General features: G+C 33.8%; 2 protein-coding genes and 1 non-coding gene across 5 annotated transcripts; 1 reads left to right on the top strand and 2 right to left on the bottom strand.

The window, feature by feature from the left end:
* Positions 1-3,122: 3,122 nt before the first annotated feature.
* LOC133780902 (small nucleolar RNA R71) lies at positions 3,123-3,229 on the bottom strand. The gene has a single exon (XR_009869709.1). It is a non-coding gene; the product is annotated as a small nucleolar RNA R71 (small nucleolar RNA).
* An 8,871-nt stretch (positions 3,230-12,100) lies between these two features.
* Positions 12,101-16,335, top strand: LOC133834708 (kinesin-like protein KIN-10C). 2 transcript variants are annotated; one of them, XM_062264405.1, is made up of 18 exons: positions 12,101-12,486; positions 12,705-12,870; positions 12,970-13,170; positions 13,270-13,456; positions 13,566-13,771; positions 13,892-14,139; positions 14,240-14,282; positions 14,367-14,420; positions 14,500-14,547; positions 14,631-14,687; positions 14,801-14,851; positions 14,937-15,030; positions 15,118-15,398; positions 15,490-15,536; positions 15,663-15,684; positions 15,791-15,859; positions 15,960-15,998; positions 16,116-16,335. In XM_062264405.1, the coding sequence occupies exons 1-18, from the start codon at positions 12,323-12,325 to the stop codon at positions 16,158-16,160; spliced, it is 2,022 nt and encodes a 673-aa protein (XP_062120389.1). In that variant the 5' UTR covers positions 12,101-12,322; the 3' UTR covers positions 16,161-16,335. The 2 variants fall into 2 exon arrangements, with proteins under 2 accessions (XP_062120389.1, XP_062120390.1); XM_062264406.1 differs by lacking the exon at positions 14,500-14,547.
* Positions 16,336-16,442: 107 nt separating this feature from the next.
* LOC133834709 (uncharacterized protein At3g49055-like) lies at positions 16,443-18,890 on the bottom strand. 2 transcript variants are annotated; one of them, XM_062264408.1, is made up of 5 exons: positions 17,717-18,890; positions 17,484-17,560; positions 17,235-17,346; positions 16,969-17,125; positions 16,443-16,882 (listed from the first exon to the last, which is right to left on the bottom strand). In XM_062264408.1, the coding sequence occupies exons 1-5, from the start codon at positions 18,674-18,676 to the stop codon at positions 16,743-16,745; spliced, it is 1,446 nt and encodes a 481-aa protein (XP_062120392.1). In that variant the 5' UTR covers positions 18,677-18,890; the 3' UTR covers positions 16,443-16,742. The 2 variants fall into 2 exon arrangements, with proteins under 2 accessions (XP_062120392.1, XP_062120391.1); XM_062264407.1 differs by having other exon boundaries at positions 17,009-17,125; positions 17,717-18,792.
* Positions 18,891-18,998: the final 108 nt, after the last annotated feature.

The following is an 18,998-nucleotide window of genomic DNA, read 5'->3' as shown; positions in this document are numbered from 1 at the left end:
AAATTAATATTTTCTTTAAATTAATGAGATGTATTTGTATGTTGAAAATATTTATTTGAAGTTAATTTATACTATTTTATAGAAATTAATTTGCATTTTTTGCATTTTTATTTAAAGGAAATCAATGATGGAAGTGGCATTTATGAAAAGAAGGCAAAGATATTGGCACAAGGCCATATACTCCATTCAGCCGGCCCAGCAACAAGGCCCAGGCGTGGCCTTCTTCAGCCTTCAAGCCTCTCCTCCAAGCTGCCTCTTCTATCTCCTCTCCAGGCGTACGGCTTCAGCCTTCATCAATCACCAAAGCATATGCATATATGCATATATGCATCTGCCAGCATCTCAGCCCAACGTGGGCCTTCCTCCTTCAGCAGCCCAACCAGGCCCGGCCCGCCTAGCTGCTCCCAGCTGCCTTTTTTCAGCAGTCCAAGCCCACGGCCTGCCTCCAAAAGCCCAGACGCTAGGCCCACGGTTCCCAGCCATCTGTCCCCAACAGCCTCCAATGTCCCTGCCGTACAGCACCTCTTGAGCCCATAAAATTGCATTTTGTCCCCTATGACAAAAATGCCAACCTTTTACCCATTTTTTCTACACACTTTTTACCCCAAAATCATCATCACTCCTATAATTTACCCCTATTTACCATATTATTATTAATTTAATCAATTTACTTAATTTAAATTGATTATTTTAATAATCTCATTTTGGCTATAAATAAGGGTTTTGAAGACCATTTTGGGGTGCTTAATGTTTTTGGTTACCATCTTTTTCTCTCATTTTCTCTCTACCATTCTCTCTTCCATTTGGGTTTTTCAAGAGCATTTTGCAAGTATGTATGTCTTTTATTTTGTAATTTCTACTCTAGTTATGTGCTTCTAATCTTTTTCATAAGATTATTAAGATCATGATGAAGCAACTTGTAACTAAGTAATATTTATGTTGTATGTTGATTTCCCTTGTAATGCAACAAAGTCTATGGATTTTTCTTCTTCATATATTTCTTTCATCTTAAATATCTTGTATTTTAGATTGTTAGAACATATTTACACTTTGTACTTCATTAGTGCATAAACATAATATTCTTTGTGTAAGATGTGTCATTAAATTGTACACATCCATGCTTAGAACAAAAATATTATGTTTTGCCTTATAAATAATGTTCATTGATTTATTTGTTATTTCATTAGATTGATTTACACTAAATGCTTTGAAATTATAATTTTGAAAAGTGAAGAAAAATCCTATCTTTTTATAAGAAATTTGTGTTTAAAATTATAAATCTTTTTGGAAAAGGATAGTTTAAATTATTTTAACTATCACTAACACTTGGGAATCAATATACTAATAAATATTATTAAACTTACATTTTGTGGATTCTAGTATCTTAATAATCTTTTCTTTTAACACTTATTTTCAACTCATTATTGGTTTATTTTCATTATCTTAAATAGCTTTATTTTTCAATCTTTTATTTTATGTTCATAATATTAAAACTTATCAATCTTTGGAACTAGGTTAGAATTTATTACTTTTGATTTAAAATAGTTTCATTTTCGATTTTAGACAACTCCTTTGGGTTCGACATCCTTGCTTACGATCACTATTCAATATGGATGATTCGTGCGCTTGCGATATATAAATTTTTAAACATACCCGTTTTGAGTACATCAAGTTTTTGGCGCCGTTGCCGGGGAGTTGCAAGAGAAAAGAAACAAAAATTATCTCAAGGTTAGTAAATTCTTCTACTAGTTATTTTAATTCTTGCACTTAAAAATAAAATAAAAAAACCTAAAAAAATATATATCTATAAAAAAAAAAACTAAAAAAAAAGATAAAAAGAAAGTTGGGACGGTTCAACCACCCATAAAAAATATACTTATATTTCTATATTTATTGTTTTTTTTTAGTGACGGCACTTGTGCCTCCTATCTATCCTTTTAAATTTTTATAGTCGATGGCACTTGTGCCTCCTAATTTTGTTGTAATTTTATTTCTTTTATATCTTTGTTAGTTGACGGCACTTGTGCCTCCTAACCTTTGTGTAATTTTCTTTATTTATTTTGTTGTATTTTTATTTTATTTAAATTCCGCAAATTACTAGTTGATGGCAATTTTGCCTCCTAGCTAGTTGATGGCAATTTTTGCCTCCTAGTCCTCTATCTTATGTTTAAGTTGATGGCACTTGTGCCTCCTAGTTTTTACCTTAATTTTGTTATGGTTGATGGCATGCTATGCCTCCCTACTCTTGCCTAAATTTTAGTCTTAGTTAATTTTTGCCTTATTTTTCTTTGTCTTCTTTAATATTTTAGTGTAATATTGTGAAAAATACTTGAAAAAAAAAAAAAAAAGAGAAACCTAAATCTTGTCCTTTCACCATAAGCAATTCTTGCTTAAAGGAAATTTGACCAAAATTCCCATCCGCCTCTACTAATTAACCTCGGGGAGTTGTTAGTAGTGCGCGAGTAAGTGGAATCAAATAGGCCTGGGGACAAGTAAACCATAAGAATTATTGTTGTGAAATCTCTAAAAATTCTAAGTATGCTCTGTGGTTGCGGTTTTAACTGATCTTCCACATCAGAAAATTGCTTGTTTGAGATTATCATTGTTGCCTTGTTTGTGAAAATTTTATGCATCATTGGGAACGTAATTCGAAAAAACGATTAGTAAAAAGACGTTTATCTCTATTTGAAATTGAAAGTGTTAGTAAAAATTTGAGCATCATGGAACCTATTGCTAATATTGTTGATGAAACTGTTGTGCCTGAAAAAACTTTGCTTGAATATTTTGCACCTATTTCATCTAATGCTCCTTCATGCATTGTTTTACCTACTACTTCTGCTACTCATTTTGAGCTTAAACCCGCAATCATTCAATTATTGCCATCTTTTTATGGGTTAGATAGAGAGGATCCTTACATGCATGTCAAAGATTTCTTAGAAATTTGCTCAACATTTAAATTTCAAAATTTTTCTGATGAGTCGGTCAAACTAAGATTGTTCCCTTTTTCATTAAAAGACAAATCAAAAGCCTGGTTAAATTCCCTTCCCACGGGGTCTATAACTACATGGGATCAACTTTATAATAAATTCTTACTGAAATTTTTTCCTATGTCTAAAACTGATAGTCTAAGGAGAGAAATCTCCGAGTTTTTTCAAAAAGATAATGAAGAGTTTTATGAATGTTGGGAAAGATTTAAAGATTTATTATTAAAATGTCCTCATCATGGTTTTGAAAAATGGAGACTTGTAAAATATTTTTATGATGGTTTGACTCCCTCTAATCGTCAAATGATTCAATCTATGCATACTGGAAATTTTTTAAAATTTCAAGGACAAGAGGCGTGGGACGCCCTTGAAGATTTATCTGTCAATTCACAACAATGGAATTATTTTGATCCTAGGTCTAGGTCAACTAATTCACCAAAAAGAGGAGGAATGTATGAAGTAAAAGAAGAATTAGACTTAAGAACATCCTTAGACAAATTAGCGAGAAAAGTAGAAGCTTTAGCCATAAGCCAAACTATAAACTCTCCAATTCAACCTAGAAAAGATGTTTGTTCTATATGTTCTAGTCCTTGCCATAATACCCAATCATGCCCTTCCTACCAAGAAGCCTTTTCTGAGGAGGCCAATGCTCTTCATTCTTATGGGAAACCAAATGATAGCCCATTTTCGTCCACCTACAATCCAAATTGGAGAAACCATCCGAACTTTTCATGGAGACAAAACCAACCCCAAATGAATCAAGGGCACCAATACAACACACAAAACCAAGCTCATGCCCCACAAAATCAACCATATCCACAACAAAGAAAACCTTCCTTAGAAGATACTTTACAACAATTTATGCAATCCACCCAACAAATCCTACAAAATCAATCTCAATCTATTACCAAACTCGAGACACAAGTAGGACAACTCGCCACTGCTTTAGCTGATAGAGAGAAAGGAACATTCCCTAGTCAACCTATCCCTAATCCAAAAGGTCAATATGAGATAGGAAAGTCTAGTCATAATGGAGAAGTCAAATCAATTTCAACTCTTAGGTCTGGAAAGAAAATTGTCAAACCCGATTACATACCCGAGGTTGAAAATGAAAAAGAAAAAGAAAAGAGTCAGCCTTCTAGTTCTAATCTCAATGACTCATCAAACAAAGAAATTCCAATCCATCCTTTCATTCCAAAAGCCCCATTCCCACAAAGATTACTTCCAATTAAAAAAGGCGGCCAATATAATGACATCTTAGAAGTTTTTAAACAAGTTAGTATCAATATCCCTTTCTTAGATGCCATTAAACAAATTCCTGCCTACTCCAAATTTTTAAAGGATCTTTGTACTGTTAAAAGAAACACTAATGTTCCTAAAAAGGCATTTTTAACTGAACAAGCTAGTTCCATTATTCAATATAAGAGTCTTGTTAAATATAAAGATCCTGGGTGTCCCACAATTTCATGCATTATTGGTGATCATTTTATTAACAAAGCTTTACTTGATTTGGGTGCTAGTGTGAATTTATTGCCTTATTCTGTTTATAAGCAACTTGGTCTTGGTGAGCTAAAACCTACCTCTATAACTCTTCAATTAGCCGATCGTTCTGTGAAAATTCCTAGAGGCATTATAGAGGATGTTTTAATAAAAGTTGATAAATTTTATTTTCCTGTTGACTTCATTGTTCTTGATACTCAACCTGTGGAAAATATGCATGCTCAAATTCCTATCATTTTAGGTAGACCATTCTTAGCTACATCTAATGCAATCATAAATTGTCGTAATGGTGTTTTGAAATTATCTTTTGGAAATATGACTGTTGAATTGAATGTATTTAATGTGGTTAAATCTGTTGAGTGTGAAGAAGTACATGAAGTTAACATGATAGATAGTATTTGTGAAGATGATGGAAATGACTTACTTGATTTTTGTGAAAAATACTTTGGTATGAACTTGCATGTTGATGACTTTAATGATGATGTGAATGCTTTGCTAGAGCCTATACCCTTAAATGAAACCAAAGTTGAACCTTTTTCACCCTTAGATCATGTTCAATCAATTTATGAGTCTCCAAAGTTAGACCTTAAACCTTTACCAGAAAATTTAAAATATGCTTTTCTAGGAGAATCTGAAACCTTACCTGTTATCATAGCATCTGCTTTAGATAAAGAACAAGAAGATAAATTGTTAGATGTCCTTAGAAAACATAAAGAAGCCATAGGTTGGACCATTGGAGACATTAAAGGAATTAGCCCATCCATATGTATGCATAGAATCCATCTAGAAGAGAATGCTAAAACCTCTCGGGAATGTCAAAGAAGATTAAATCCAAATATGAAAGAAGTAGTTAGAGAAGAGGTCATAAAATTGTTAGATGTAGGTATCATTTATCCTATTTCTGATAGTCAATGGGTTAGTCCTGTTCAAGTTGTGCCTAAGAAGTCTGGGATCACGGTTGTTGAAAATGAGAAAAATGAATTAATCCCTACTAGAGTACAAACGGGGTGGAGAGTGTGCATAGACTATAGAAAGCTGAATAATGTTACTAGAAAAGACCATTTTCCATTACCTTTCATTGATCAAATGCTTGAACGATTAGCTGGCCATGCATATTATTGCTTTCTTGATGGGTATTCGGGATATAACCAAATCCCCATTGCCCCAGAAGATCAAGAAAAGACTACATTTACATGCCCTTTTGGGACTTTTGCCTATCGTCGCATGCCTTTTGGATTATGTAATGCACCTGCGACTTTTCAAAGGTGTATGATTTCGATTTTTTCTGACATGGTTGAAAGATTTCTTGAAGTATTTATGGATGATTTTTCTGTGTTTGGTTCTTCCTTTGATGAATGTCTGCATCATCTTTCACTTGTTTTAATTCGTTGCAAAGAGAAAAACCTTGTGCTTAACTGGGAAAAATGTCATTTTATGGTTAAAAAAGGAATTGTTTTAGGTCATGTAATCTCATCTGATGGAATAGAAGTTGATAAAGCTAAAGTTGATCTTATTTCAAAACTTCCCCCACCTAAAACTGTGAAAGAAATTAGATCATTTTTAGGCCATGCCGGTTTTTATAGAAGATTTATAAAAGACTTTAGCAAAATTTCTCGGCCTTTATGCCATTTACTTGGAAAAGAAAATGCTTTTGTCTTTGATAATAATTGTCATGTTGCCTTTGAAAAATTAAAAAATCTGTTAACTACTGCACCCATTATTCGACCTCCTGATTGGAAAATACCTTTTGAAATAATGTGTGATGCTTCTGATTATGCTATAGGTGCTGTCTTAGGACAAGGACTTGAAAAAATACCTCATGTAATTTACTATGCTAGCAAAACTTTAAATGATGCTCAATTAAATTATTCCACAACCGAAAAAAAATTGCTTGCTGTTGTTTTTGCATTGGAGAAATTTAGATCTTATTTGTTAGGATCTAAAATTATTGTTTATTCTGATCATGCTGCATTAAAATATCTCTTGTCAAAAAAAGATGCTAAGTCTCGTTTGATCCGTTGGATCCTGCTTTTACAAGAATTTGACTTAGAAATACGTGATAAAAAAGGATCTGAAAATATTGTTGCTGATCATTTATCTAGACTAGTTGTTGAAACTATACATGATTCCACTCCTATTACTGAAACTTTTCCTGATGAACAATTGATGCATGTTTCTTCCTTGCCTTGGTATGCTGATATTGTTAATTATTTGGTCACTAAAGAAATACCATCTCATTGGTCTAAGCATGATAAATCAAAATTTTATTCTGAGGTGAAAATTTTTATTTGGGATGATCCTTACTTGTTTAAATACTGCCCTGATCAAATAATTAGAAGATGCATTCCAAATTGTGATCAATCTAAAATCATATCTTTTTGTCATGATCAAGCATGTGGAGGACATTTTAGTGGTAAGAAAACAGCTGCTAAAGTTTTACAATGTGGTTTTTATTGGCCAACTATCTTTCATGATACATATGTTTATTGTAAAGCTTGTGAACGTTGCCAAAAGTTAGGAAGTTTAACTAAAAGAAATATGATGCCTTTAAATCCTATTCTTATTATTGACATATTTGATGTTTGGGGCATTGATTTTATGGGACCATTTCCTAACTCTTTTGGTAATCTTTATATTCTTGTTGGAGTTGATTATGTGTCTAAATGGGTTGAAGCTATTGCATGCCACACTAATGACCACAAAGTTGTGCTTCGGTTTTTAAAAGAAAATATATTTTCCCGTTTTGGTTCACCACGTGCTATAATTAGTGATAACGGTACACACTTTTGTAATAGGCCATTTGAACATTTGATGAAACAATATGGCATTACGCATAAAGTCTCAACACCATATCACCCACAAACTAGTGGTCAAGTTGAAGTGTCTAATAGGGAAGTTAAGCACATTTTAGAAAAAACTGTGAATTCAACTAGGAAAGATTGGTCCTTAAGACTCACTGATGCATTATGGGCGTATCGTACCGCGTACAAAACGCCCATTGGCATGTCACCCTACAGACTTGTGTATGGGAAGGCGTGCCATTTACCTGTTGAGTTAGAACATAGAGCCTTTTGGGCAATTAAGCAGTTAAACTTTTCTTTAGACAAGGCAGGTGAGAAACGAAAACTTCAAATAAATGAACTAGACGAAATTAGGAATGATGCATATGACTATTCAAAAAAGTATAAGGATCGCATGAAATTTTACCATGATAAAAATATTTTGAGAAAAGATTTTTATCCAGGTCAGAAAGTCCTTTTATACAACTCTCGTTTGCATTTATTCCCGGGAAAGTTACGCTCTAGGTGGTCCGGTCCTTACATAGTTCGTATTGTTTTTCCACATGGAGCTATTGAAATTGAAAATCCTAAAAATGGTGATATATTTAAAGTTAATGGACAAAAATTAAAACCATTTTTAGAATTAAAAACTGATGAAGTGGATGAGATACTCCTTGAGGACCCTGTTTACCATGCTCTTTGATTCCTGTGTGATCTTGATAACTTGTGTTTTATTTGTATTGTTGTTTTATGTGTGATTTAATTTTTGTTGGTTGTATCTTGTTCTCTCTTCGCAATGCACAATATCGAGGTACGACCATTCTAAACTTTGCACTCTTGTCAATTTTAATTTATATTTCTATTTTGACACATTGAGGATAATGCTTAAATTAAGTTTGGGGGTATCAAGTTTTATTGTGTTTGTTTTGTGTTTTATTTATGTTATTTATGTTTACTTTGTATTAATTTTAATGTTTTGTGTTTTATTTATGTTAGTCATGTTTGTTTGAAAAAAAAAAAAAAATTTATGTTGTTGTTTTGTAATTTTTTTTAATTTGTTCATTTTTATAAAAAAAAAATAAAATAAAAATTTTGGTGATATTTTTCATTTTCAATGATAAAAATCCTGATTGAGTTTGAATTTAATTCTCTTAAAAATATGAATAATTTTTAAGCTTTGTTTTTAATTATAGAGTCAATTTTGCTTGTAACAAAAATTACATTTTTCATAACAAAAACATTCTTATTTCCTATAAGTTTAAGTGGAAAATAATTTTAAATGAAAACCTATTTTCTAAAAGCAAAATTGACAATTTAATTAGTTACATAAGCTTAGCTTTTATTCATAATAATTTTTTAGAATTATTTTCATTGTGCAATTTTTGAGAAAATCATTTTTATATCACCAATAAAAAAATGTGTGTTTTATTTTTTCTTTTGCTTGAGGACTAGCAAAACTTTAAGTTTGGGGGTGGCACCATACCTCATCTTCAAGAAAGTGTCATCCACACATATCACAGGACGACATGATCTAAATCCTCTTGTACAAAATCCAAGTGAGAAGAAGCAATAGAGAAAGCGATCATCATTTGTGAAAAATCGGTTATTGTACCTGAATTCTTTTGCTGCAACATGTGCAAGTAAGAAGGTAGCTTGGAGTAGGAGTCTTTAGGTATCCCCCTAACATACATGAGCGCCTTCTCTTGACATATCCATGCCTTCATATAACTCATATCGATCCCAAAAGATTTATTCATATCCTCCTTTATGTTGTTTTCCATGTAGCTAGTGTCATCAGTAGCATATTTGTTCTTGATAAGGTTCCCAACGATCTAAGGTGTTGCTTAATGGTGGTCTTTCTATCATACTTCTAGTGAGCACGTATGTACACTATTGTAAACAATGATCTCAAACATGGAAGACCGCGCTAGTTTTTTGTCCCATTAATTTCCAACCACAATAAGGATCTTTGTAAGTGATATACCACACATCAGTACCAGACTTATTCACCACAAACTCAAAATTATTCTTCATTGTGAAGAGAGCCGATTTGGTTTTCAAATTCATCTTGTCGTCAAAAGTCTTCCCAAGATGTATTTCTCCCAGTGGTGCACCGGATGATGAGGTCTATGATCGACCAGAGGCCATAATATCTTATTTCGTAAACATGGGAGCACTCAATCTTGTGTGATCTTCTGTTGAAAATATTGGAACTTTCCCTGTACTGTTATCTTCTGTTTCAGTAGGACGACTAGAGCTTGTGCCAGGTGTTTGGTGTCCTTGACTTGGTAGGTGTGCCCGTACAATATGAGGTACTGACTATTTTTGTACCTGTTTGACTTGTAAATCATCAAACCCATCAATCGACACTTCTGCACTATAATCTGCCTCTGAATCGTCCCTTGATCCCTCATCATTGTCTTCATCAAATTCAGCAATTGGATTGTCGTTCACATAGGGATCATACTCATACAGGTTGTCCTTCAGGAAACCAATAGGACCTCCAGTTGGTAGGGCTATACGCGGTGCGGGTGGTGCGGTTTTTGACCATTTTTTCAAACCAACCCGCGCATGCGGTTTTTCTAATTTTCCAAACCGCACCCGCACCGCGAAACTAAAAAATCGCAGAAACCGCACCGCAAAAAAATGGTGCGGTTTGGGTGGTTTGGACTACCGCCAAATAATTAAACTATCATAAATAATCATATTAATATTTCAGCAACACCTAAAGCTTGAAAATAAAAAATAAGAAAACTTTCAACAATACAATAATCTTAATAATGGCTCAACAAAACACCTAAGAAAATACAACAAACTTGAGACTAATAAAGTTACAACAACAACAACTATAAGTCAATAATCTTAATAAAGTTTCAGCAACACACCTAAAACAACATAGAACAAACTTGAGACTAATTAAATTCCAACATCAATATGAAAGATACAACTAAAATACTTTCAGCAATAGAATTAGTGGGCTTTGGGTTGGGCTTTAACATATTAGACTTAAATAAATATAAAAAAATAGTATTTTTATAATATGCGGTGCGGTGCGGTTTGAACCGCATTTTAATAATTCAAAACCGCAAACCGCACCGCACCGCGCGGTTTAGTGAAAATTCAAACCGCGACCGCACCGCGAAGAATTTCAAACCACATTTTTTTTGCGGTGTGGTGCGGTGCGGGCGGTTTGGGCGGTTTGATGAACAGCCCTACCAGTTGGGATATCAACATCAACAATACCCATATGATCTCTTTTTGGAACAAAAATGCCTACCTCACTATGAATTTTGTTAACAGTGGGACTGGGAGTGGTAGATGGATCTGCAATGACAATCTTCTTAACATGAGGGACACACAAGGTAATCTTTTCTTGCGATGTTATTCTTAAGAGTGCACGACATCAAGATCACTTTCAACATGAACAAGTGTAATTGGTTGGTCGGCGCATGTGTAAGGTACCTCCAATTTCAACTCATACAACTCTTTATCAACATGAAGTACCTTGTGAATATGTCAAGAAGTTGCAAGTACGTTACATCATTCTCCATCAGTATCACTGTACATTGAGCATCCTTGAAAATCCACTTCCTCCCATCCATTTCTCAAACACCATTGTAAGATACAAAAACGTAAACAATGGAACCTGTGATGAAAAAAAATAAGGAATTGTCAAAAAAATTGTAATTTTTTTTTTCAGGTTTAACAAAGAATCCTATCGAGCCTATATCGAAAAGTTATCAAGCTTATATCGAGCCCACATCGAGCAAGAAATACAACAAGAAAAATTCACCCACCCCGACCCCTGACCAAGTATTTTCATCGAGCTCCTATCGAGCAATCATCAAGTAGCTATCGAGAAACTACTAAACCAAAAATTCTATGTTCTAATCGAACCCTATCGAGCAAATAAATATATATCGAGCTACTATCGAGATAACATAAGTATACTTATCGAGCCACAATTAAGCACCTATCGAGCTCCATAACATAATTTGTCATTTACATCTTATCGAGCCCCTATCGAGCAAAAAAGTTGCAGAAACGCAGAAAAAACCCAGAAAATCTCAGATCAAGCAATCTCTCAAACAAACCAAAAAAACACACCAACCTATACTTAGATTTGTTCGAAATAGCAACAAAAAAAAAGTAAATAAAGAATACCCAACACAAAAAAATGAACAATCTTCTTACCCATAGTTTTCTCCTCCAAAATCCAAAAAATGGATGTTACATGTGATATTGGGATATTTATAGCCATAATGGAGATGACTTTTAACGATTTTACAACAAAATGTGACTGTGATTGTGGTATTCTAGTGCAAACCGTGGGTTTGGGTGAGGGAGACCCTAAGTTTCGTGAGAGAGAGAGAGAAGAGAGAGAAAGAAAAGAGATGTGATACAAAGATAATGGAATGAGTATTTTGGGAAGCTGGAAAATCAATAGCATCAAATGGAAAAGTGAATAGTAGCTGATTTTTTTTAATTAATTAGGATACACCGTTAGGCAAAGAAGAAAGTAAAATTTCCCATGTAATAAAGCTCACATAAAAGAAAAAAATTAAATAAAAAAATTCTCCTAATTTCTTATGAAAAAAAATATAAATATCATATGATAATAATTTACGTTATTTTATTTTTATTTATGTTTATTAATTCTATTATTGCAGTTGATTTGTTTATTAATTCTGTTCTGCCATGTGGTTCATAGAGAGCCTGTGAATTAGGACAACATTGGATGAGTTTATTGGGACGATTTTGGGCTGGGCCTGGCCCATTAACATTTACTTCCCTTTCATGGAGCGTCAGGTAAGGAAAGAAAAATTTGAAAATCCCTCTCAAAGCCCTAACGGCTACTTACCCTCTCAAAAATTAGAGTCGAAACTTCTCAATCTCTATGGAATTATCAATCGTACTCTGCAAGAATTCTCTCCATTGAAATCTTTATAACTGAAATTTGAAACTTCTTGGCTTCAACAACTCAAACATCTGAGCTCTAAGCTTCTCCTGGCTTTATTTTCTTCCTCCAATCTCATCGAACCCTCCATCAACACTACTATGGGTTTTAACCCATCAAAAAAGGTTCGAGTTGTAGCCAAACTCAGGGGCTTAACAGATCAGGAAGCTGAATTATCTAGCGGCATTTCTTGGATCTCGGTGAAAAAGCCCAACGGAGAGGCTTCGGACACTGTCACCATTTATTTCGGAGATCAATTAGCAAGGTACTCTTGAATTTTGCTTTTGATTTGTTGTAAATTCATAATTACAATGAGAAACTTATCGTTTTGTTTGGTTTCCGAGAAAATTAGAAAAAATTGAATAGGAATTAGTTTTAGAATTTTGCTGCTTCTTTTTTTCCCATCGATAGATATAGAGCTTTCAAAATATGGTTAGTTTATATTTTATTTAACAAAAAATTGTTGTTTTTTGGCCACTGCAGCCGTAAAGATTCCTACGAATTGGACTATTGTTATGAGCAAAATGAAGATAACGAGCTAATTTTTTCACGGGAAGTAAAACCTCTAATTTCAGGAGTTTTTAGTGGTTGCAATGCTACTGTGATTGCCTATGGAGCAAAAAACACAGGAAAGACTTCTGTGATTCAGGTGGGTTCATGTGACTATGACTAATTTTATTTACAAATTACTATTGTTTTCCTTTGGAGTCAAATGTACTTTTACTGACAACACCATTGCATTTTGAAGGGTTCTTGTGATAAGCCTGGATTGGCAGCACTTGCTGTGAACGAATTTCTTTCAATGGCAGAGTTAAATGGTAATTCAGTAGCTTTATCATTCTATGAGGTTCAACAGGATCGTGTTTGTGATCTTTTGGATTCAAAGCAGTCAGCAGTTTTTGTATTGGAAGATAAGCAAGGAAAAATTCAACTCAAGGGCCTTTCTAGGGTAAGTTATTTGGTGTAATTTTTTGTTGGGTTATAAAATATGATAGTACCATCCTTCTTACATTTTTCTTTTTGGCGTTTTATGTTATCCAATTTTCAGATACCCTTGAAATCAATTTCAGATTTTCAAAAATTATATGTTGGTTTCAGTTCGCGTAAACCAACACAAAAGATGGCATCTGAACTTCCTCGTAGAGGCCACAAGGGTTTGATAGTGCATGTATCATCTCCCCATGACAATCTAGATACTCTTCAAACGTGCAAGATGAATTTTGTTGAGTTAGCTGGTAGTGTCTTTAAACCACATCACACAGTTTCTTGCATTTTTTTGGAATATTTTTTCTGATGCTTTATTGGATAAACTAAAGTTTGTCTTGGTTGAATTTGTTTTTTCAGCTTATGAGGATGTTCGAAAAAAGGGCAATGATGGCCTTAATCTTGTTGAGCAGAGTAAGATTAACCAATCTATATATGCTTTTTCAAATGTTCTACATGCATTGAGTGCCAATGAAAGTCATGTACCTTATCGTGAAAGCAAGCTAACACGAATACTGCAAGATTCTCTAGGAGGGGTTAACAAAGTTTTGATGATCACTTGTTTGGTGAGTCTTTCTTTTAAAATAAATAATTAAAAATTATTGTGATATAAAGCTGTTTAAATAAGCATGTGCAATATTCACATTATTTATATTTTTTCTTTTGTTTTGAAAATATATATGTAGAACCCCACATTTTGCCAAGATTCCATATCCATGGTGAAGTTGGCTTCTCGCTCTTGTCAAAAGATCAATAGAGCTGTTGTAGACTCAACCAAGAAAGTTCATAGCTTAACAAAATCAGTAATGTTTTCATCGAAGAAAAGCCAGATACCTAAGACTGTTTATGCTACAACAAAGAAACAACCTAGCTCCAGAGTGCCACTCTCTGAAAAGAAAGCAAATGGTGGTAAGTCCGTTGCTGTGAAGGGAAGGTATGTCAAAAATTTATTTCAGTTTCAAATAAATTTTTTTTTCCTTCTTTTTTTATAAGATTGATATCCATATTTAGAAAAGTTAATCTTTTGTTTGAAGGAAACTTTTTGACGAAGCAATTCAATTGACTCTGTCTGATAAGGTATTAAATTTTTTGTTATTCAAGTTCTAATAAAAAGTGGCAAAGTTTGTTTTTATTTCCTGACTTAGTGAAATATTAATGCAGGAAAATTCAGTGTTGGATAGTGTTACAAGTATTGAGACCAAAGAAGAGGAAGAGGTGAAGTCACATTTTTATTTTTTGGGTTTAATTTAATTCCAATAGCATAATCCAGCAACACTGCTGTCTCTTTTCTCAGGGCAAGCCTGTTGCAAATGTCGAGGATATGAGCCTGTATTTAGGAAATGTAATTGGATATATACTTCTAAATGTTCTTTATATTATGGTACCTTAATTTAAAAGGTGTCACTGAGATAATATTTGTTGCAGGATAATTCATTTCCAGCTGCTCTTGAGTGTATAGAACCTACTTCTATGGGGGAAAAGGTAATGGATATTTTGCAACAAATATAACACTTTCGAAAAATTGTTTTCTTAGGTGTAAATGATAGACTATACTTGGAAGTTCTTTTACTCAGTTGAACTGGTTTTTTATGCAGGCTAATCAATCAACCGAATTTCAACTTGTGCAATTGACTGCATTAGAAAAGGTAAGAAAAAAACTGCTGAACAAAAGGAATGAAAGTCATAGTGTTCATGGCAGAAGACAAATGACCTTGTGGCTTGCTTATCTAGGGGGTTGCTGAGCATGGTGAGGGTCAACCAGAAGACGTTAGTCACTATGTTCAGGGCAGCACAAACACACTATCTTTATCACTTGTCAAAGAAGGTTTGATTATATGATGTGAATCTTAGTTGAGAGTTCCTATTAATATGTTAATTTATGTGATTTCAGTTATTTCATTCATTGTTGCAGATCAAGACGTTGAAAGAGAAAATAATATTTCAATGGTTGATCAGGATAAATCACCACCTATAAGTGCAAGATTACGGGAACTATCAAATAATCTAAAGGCATTATGTTCTGGAACTCCATTTTCTGCGAAGACAATAGAAACAAACGATACTATATCTTGTGCTCTAGTCCCATCTGAGGTTGCGGAGCCAAAAACTCCACTTATTGAACAGAGTACAAAGGATGTCAAAAACTTCAATAGCCCGTGGCAAACACTTAGCGTGCACAATTCTGAAGTGAAGGTAATCTGATCTACTTTGTATTTTTTTAGGCAGAATTTAGTTATTTTGTTAAAGTATATCTCCTTTAGTTTAATGTTGTTTTGTTATGCAGAATTCTGTTGTTCAAGAATGTTTAAGAATTTTAAATACAGCTGACAAGTAAGCATTCGAACTAAATTTCTAACTACACATATATAATTTTAATCGATAATTACCAACAATAGTAATACAATAATGTTATAACTAATATGTTTTTTTTTTCCTTGTGCTTTTTCTTATCAACAGGGAGGAATTGAAAAGATTTAAGGTAACGGTTATTGCTGTGTGCTCTTTTATTTATATATTTATATATATATTTATTATTTTTTTGTTCATTCTAATAATAATTTACATAAATGTATATATTTTTTTAGGGGATTGGAGAGAAACGATCAACATATATTCTTGAACTTCGTGAAGAGTCTCCAGAGCCGTTCAAGAGTGTAAGCCCTTCAATTGTGCAATTATAATGTACACACGTGTATATATAATACAAATAAAAGAATTCGATGCGGTAACTAATATGCTAATATTTTGTTTCAGCTTGATGACTTGAAAGATATTGGACTTTCAGCTAAGCAGGTTCTTTTTATGTACTCGTAAAATTTTGTTTAGATTGTTATAATTGCTTTAAAATTGTTAGAATTTATTTAAATATGTATTTGTATTAAGTTGACGTTTGTTTTTGTTTTAATGTAGATCAAGGTCATTATGAAAGAAGAACTTGGAAAGCTTTTTGATTAATCAGTTGAAAAGAGAATGTAAGAAAAGTATGTATTTTGCCTTTTGATCAGTTTATTAGATCAACATAAATGTATATGTATTTTGCTCTATGTACTTATTGTATAATCTGTGTTTGCAAAATTGGTTTGAACTAATTATACATTTTTTATGTATCTAATGCATTATATGTTCAGTTCGCCCAAGAGTTTATCATGCAGTAAATTTTTGTATTGATTCCCTTTTTCTAGTAGAGGTAATTACTATTAAAGCAATTGTGTTACTAACAGGAGAATGAGAGAATGGTAAAAATGAATAATGAACAAATAAATAAAAGAAGAGAAGGTAGCTAAACATATGAAGATCTCGATATGAAATAAATTCAATATGAATTTAACATTTTAATGAAGAAATGCTTGCATTTCTGGTATCATGCGTCGAACATCTCGCACTCTATTATTTACATTGTTAGTTGCATTGGTTTTGAGGACTCGCCATGGCCAACATATATGTCTCACCCTACGATTATGTCGCTCTCGAGTTTCTGCTTCTTCTAATTGCCTGGATAAGTCCTCTATCCTCTCACGGAACCCTGCAGCCCTGCTGTCAGCTAGCTGTAAGGACTTCTCTGCTGCAGCCTGTGCAGCCATGGCTGCAGCAGCAAGTTCTTCTTTCAGCTTTAGTTTGCCACTTGATATGTCCAAAGCACCCTTTGTTTTTTCTAATTCTTGTTTCAGAATGCCAATCTAATGCCATAGTTTAAGACAATTAATCTCAGTGATTCTCTATGACTGATGAACTTGAAAAGATAAATTCTGAAAATACTATATACCTGGAAAGAAAGCATCAAACTGAAAGGAATGAAATTTTACCACTTTGTCGCGTTCTTGAATCTCAGCTTTCCCAGCTTCAACTTCTAATTCACAAGCTTCTCTCCATCTAGCTACCTCTGCTTCTGTTTCCTTAATTTCCAACAGGAATTCCTCAACCTTTTTATTCCAGCCATAGAAAATGAGAAACAAGTTAGTATAGAAAAGTGCATGTTTTATGATTGTAGAGCAAAAACCCATAACAAATTTTAACCAATCAAGAAACTACATTTTGAGTCAACACCCTCTCTCTTTCCTCTAACTCCTTGATGTATAACTTGTTTTCTTCAATAGTTTGAGCTTGTTTCTCTGTAAGACTCTGCAATCGCTCGGTGTCTGACCTGGGCATAGTGCTGATGTTAAGTAATAGAAAACACCAAAAAGAAACTCCAAGGGGCATAGAAAGATGTGAACAGATAGAATTGTTTTTAAAAATGTTGTGGTTTTCTCTTTAGTAATTGAATGGTAAAGGGTATACCTGGATTCTTCCAAAGAACGCCTCAACTTAGTTATCTCAAGCCGTAAATTCTTCATTATCCTCTCCACAGTTGATGCCTAATAAGAAAATTTCAAAATGACAGTAATTAGATAGTTTTAACATTTGTCCAATTCTCAAAGGCCAATCATCTAGTTCCAGTTTCAGGCTAATAATGAAACTGGTGTTGGCCATTCTTAATCAACTAAAGTAAGGTAATCTTAGTACATACATACCAGGCTTACTACCTCCTCTTCACACTCACTGCTATCTGACTTGGTTCCTGAAAAACTCTCTAGTGATTGCTCAGTGTTACCACTTCCCATCATAAACCCAAAACCAACTCTCTGCAAACCTCGCTCCGCAATCTGCAAAAGGGCAACTCTCTTCTGCTCGCTATTCACCTTCAACCTCTTCTCCACAGCTTCCTTCTCCAACAAGGCTGCTCTCAGCAAACTGTTGATATCTCTATTCTCCTCTGTCAAACTCACCACACTATTCTCCAACTCCCTCTTCTCCTTCTTCCTCAATTCTTTGTACTCATTCACCTTCTCTTCAGCCTCAGAAGCAAGTCTTGTAACTACCAATAGCTCTTCAGTCAATTCCCATTCCAAACGCATTGAATCACTCTTTTCTATGCCTTTAATGAACTTGCCATCATCATCATCATCATCAGTTTTTTCTACAGCCACATTTTTTATGATCCTTTCCAAGCTCACATTTGCTGATGGAAGAGACTCCAAGCATTTAGACAAAATCTCATTGCTTTGCTCTCTCTTCATTTCCATGTCTTCAATTCTCTCCCTGAAAATTTCAACTTCCTTTTCAAGTTTTTTTCTTTCACTCACTTCTTCTTCCATTCTTATTGCAAAATCAGCTTCCTTCTCTCTTGTGGAAGCTTCGAACTCTTGAATTCTCTTCTGGAGAGAACCCCTTTCGCTGGAAAGTTCAGCAATGAGTTTGATTGAATTTGAATAGCGAGTGACTGCCACATTTCTTTCATTCTGGAGAAGAGTCAGACTTTCTTCCTTGGCCAACGACTTAGATAGGTGAAGAGATTCAGTCTCGGCATGAAGATGAGTACAGATTTCTGTGGAAGTGCGTGAATTTTGGTCATCATCCTCTTCCTGGGCTTCTGGGAATGTTAGTTTGGGATTCTCCATGACTGAGACCATTAGATGTGTGGGGAAGTTCATGGTAAGGGTATTGAGAGTTTCAAAACTACCAGTCAACTAAAAGCAATGGTAGGAAGGATAATCAGGTAGGTAAGTAAAATAATATTTTCAATTTTTTCAAAACATAATAATTATATGTGCTATTTTAACTTGGACTTTCAGCCTCCTGGCTTGGTTTCAAGCATTAGAAAATCCTTAATTAAAAAAATCGCAGATTTGTGGTTACATTTATATTGTCCAAATATCTATTATAGTTTTGATTTAAATGAATGTGATGTAACGGCTTCAAACATGCTTTACAATGTTGATTGGAACTGTTTCTCTAGTCCAATAATACGAAGAT

Source organism: Humulus lupulus, chromosome 5, assembly GCF_963169125.1.
Source record: "Humulus lupulus chromosome 5, drHumLupu1.1, whole genome shotgun sequence".
Lineage (NCBI taxonomy): Eukaryota > Viridiplantae > Streptophyta > Magnoliopsida > Rosales > Cannabaceae > Humulus > Humulus lupulus.
The sequence above is the reverse complement of the archived record's forward strand: the minus strand, read 5'-3'. Positions and strand labels throughout refer to the sequence as shown.

Coding starts and splice junctions, on each gene's coding strand:
- LOC133834708 (XM_062264405.1), top strand. CDS start 12,323: ATGGGTTTTAACCCATCAAAAAAGGTTCGAGTTGTAGCCAAACTCAGG. Junction 13,457..13,565: donor GAATTTTGTTGAGTTAGCTG/GTAGTGTCTTTA, acceptor TTGTTTTTTCAG/CTTATGAGGATGTTCGAAAA. Junction 14,852..14,936: donor AATTGACTGCATTAGAAAAG/GTAAGAAAAAAA, acceptor TTGCTTATCTAG/GGGGTTGCTGAGCATGGTGA.
- LOC133834709 (XM_062264407.1), bottom strand. CDS start 18,676: ATGAACTTCCCCACACATCTAATGGTCTCAGTCATGGAGAATCCCAAA. Junction 17,561..17,716: donor AAGAGGAGGTAGTAAGCCTG/GTATGTATGTAC, acceptor TTTTCTTATTAG/GCATCAACTGTGGAGAGGAT. Junction 16,883..17,008: donor TTCAAGAACGCGACAAAGTG/GTAAAATTTCAT, acceptor CTATGGCATTAG/ATTGGCATTCTGAAACAAGA.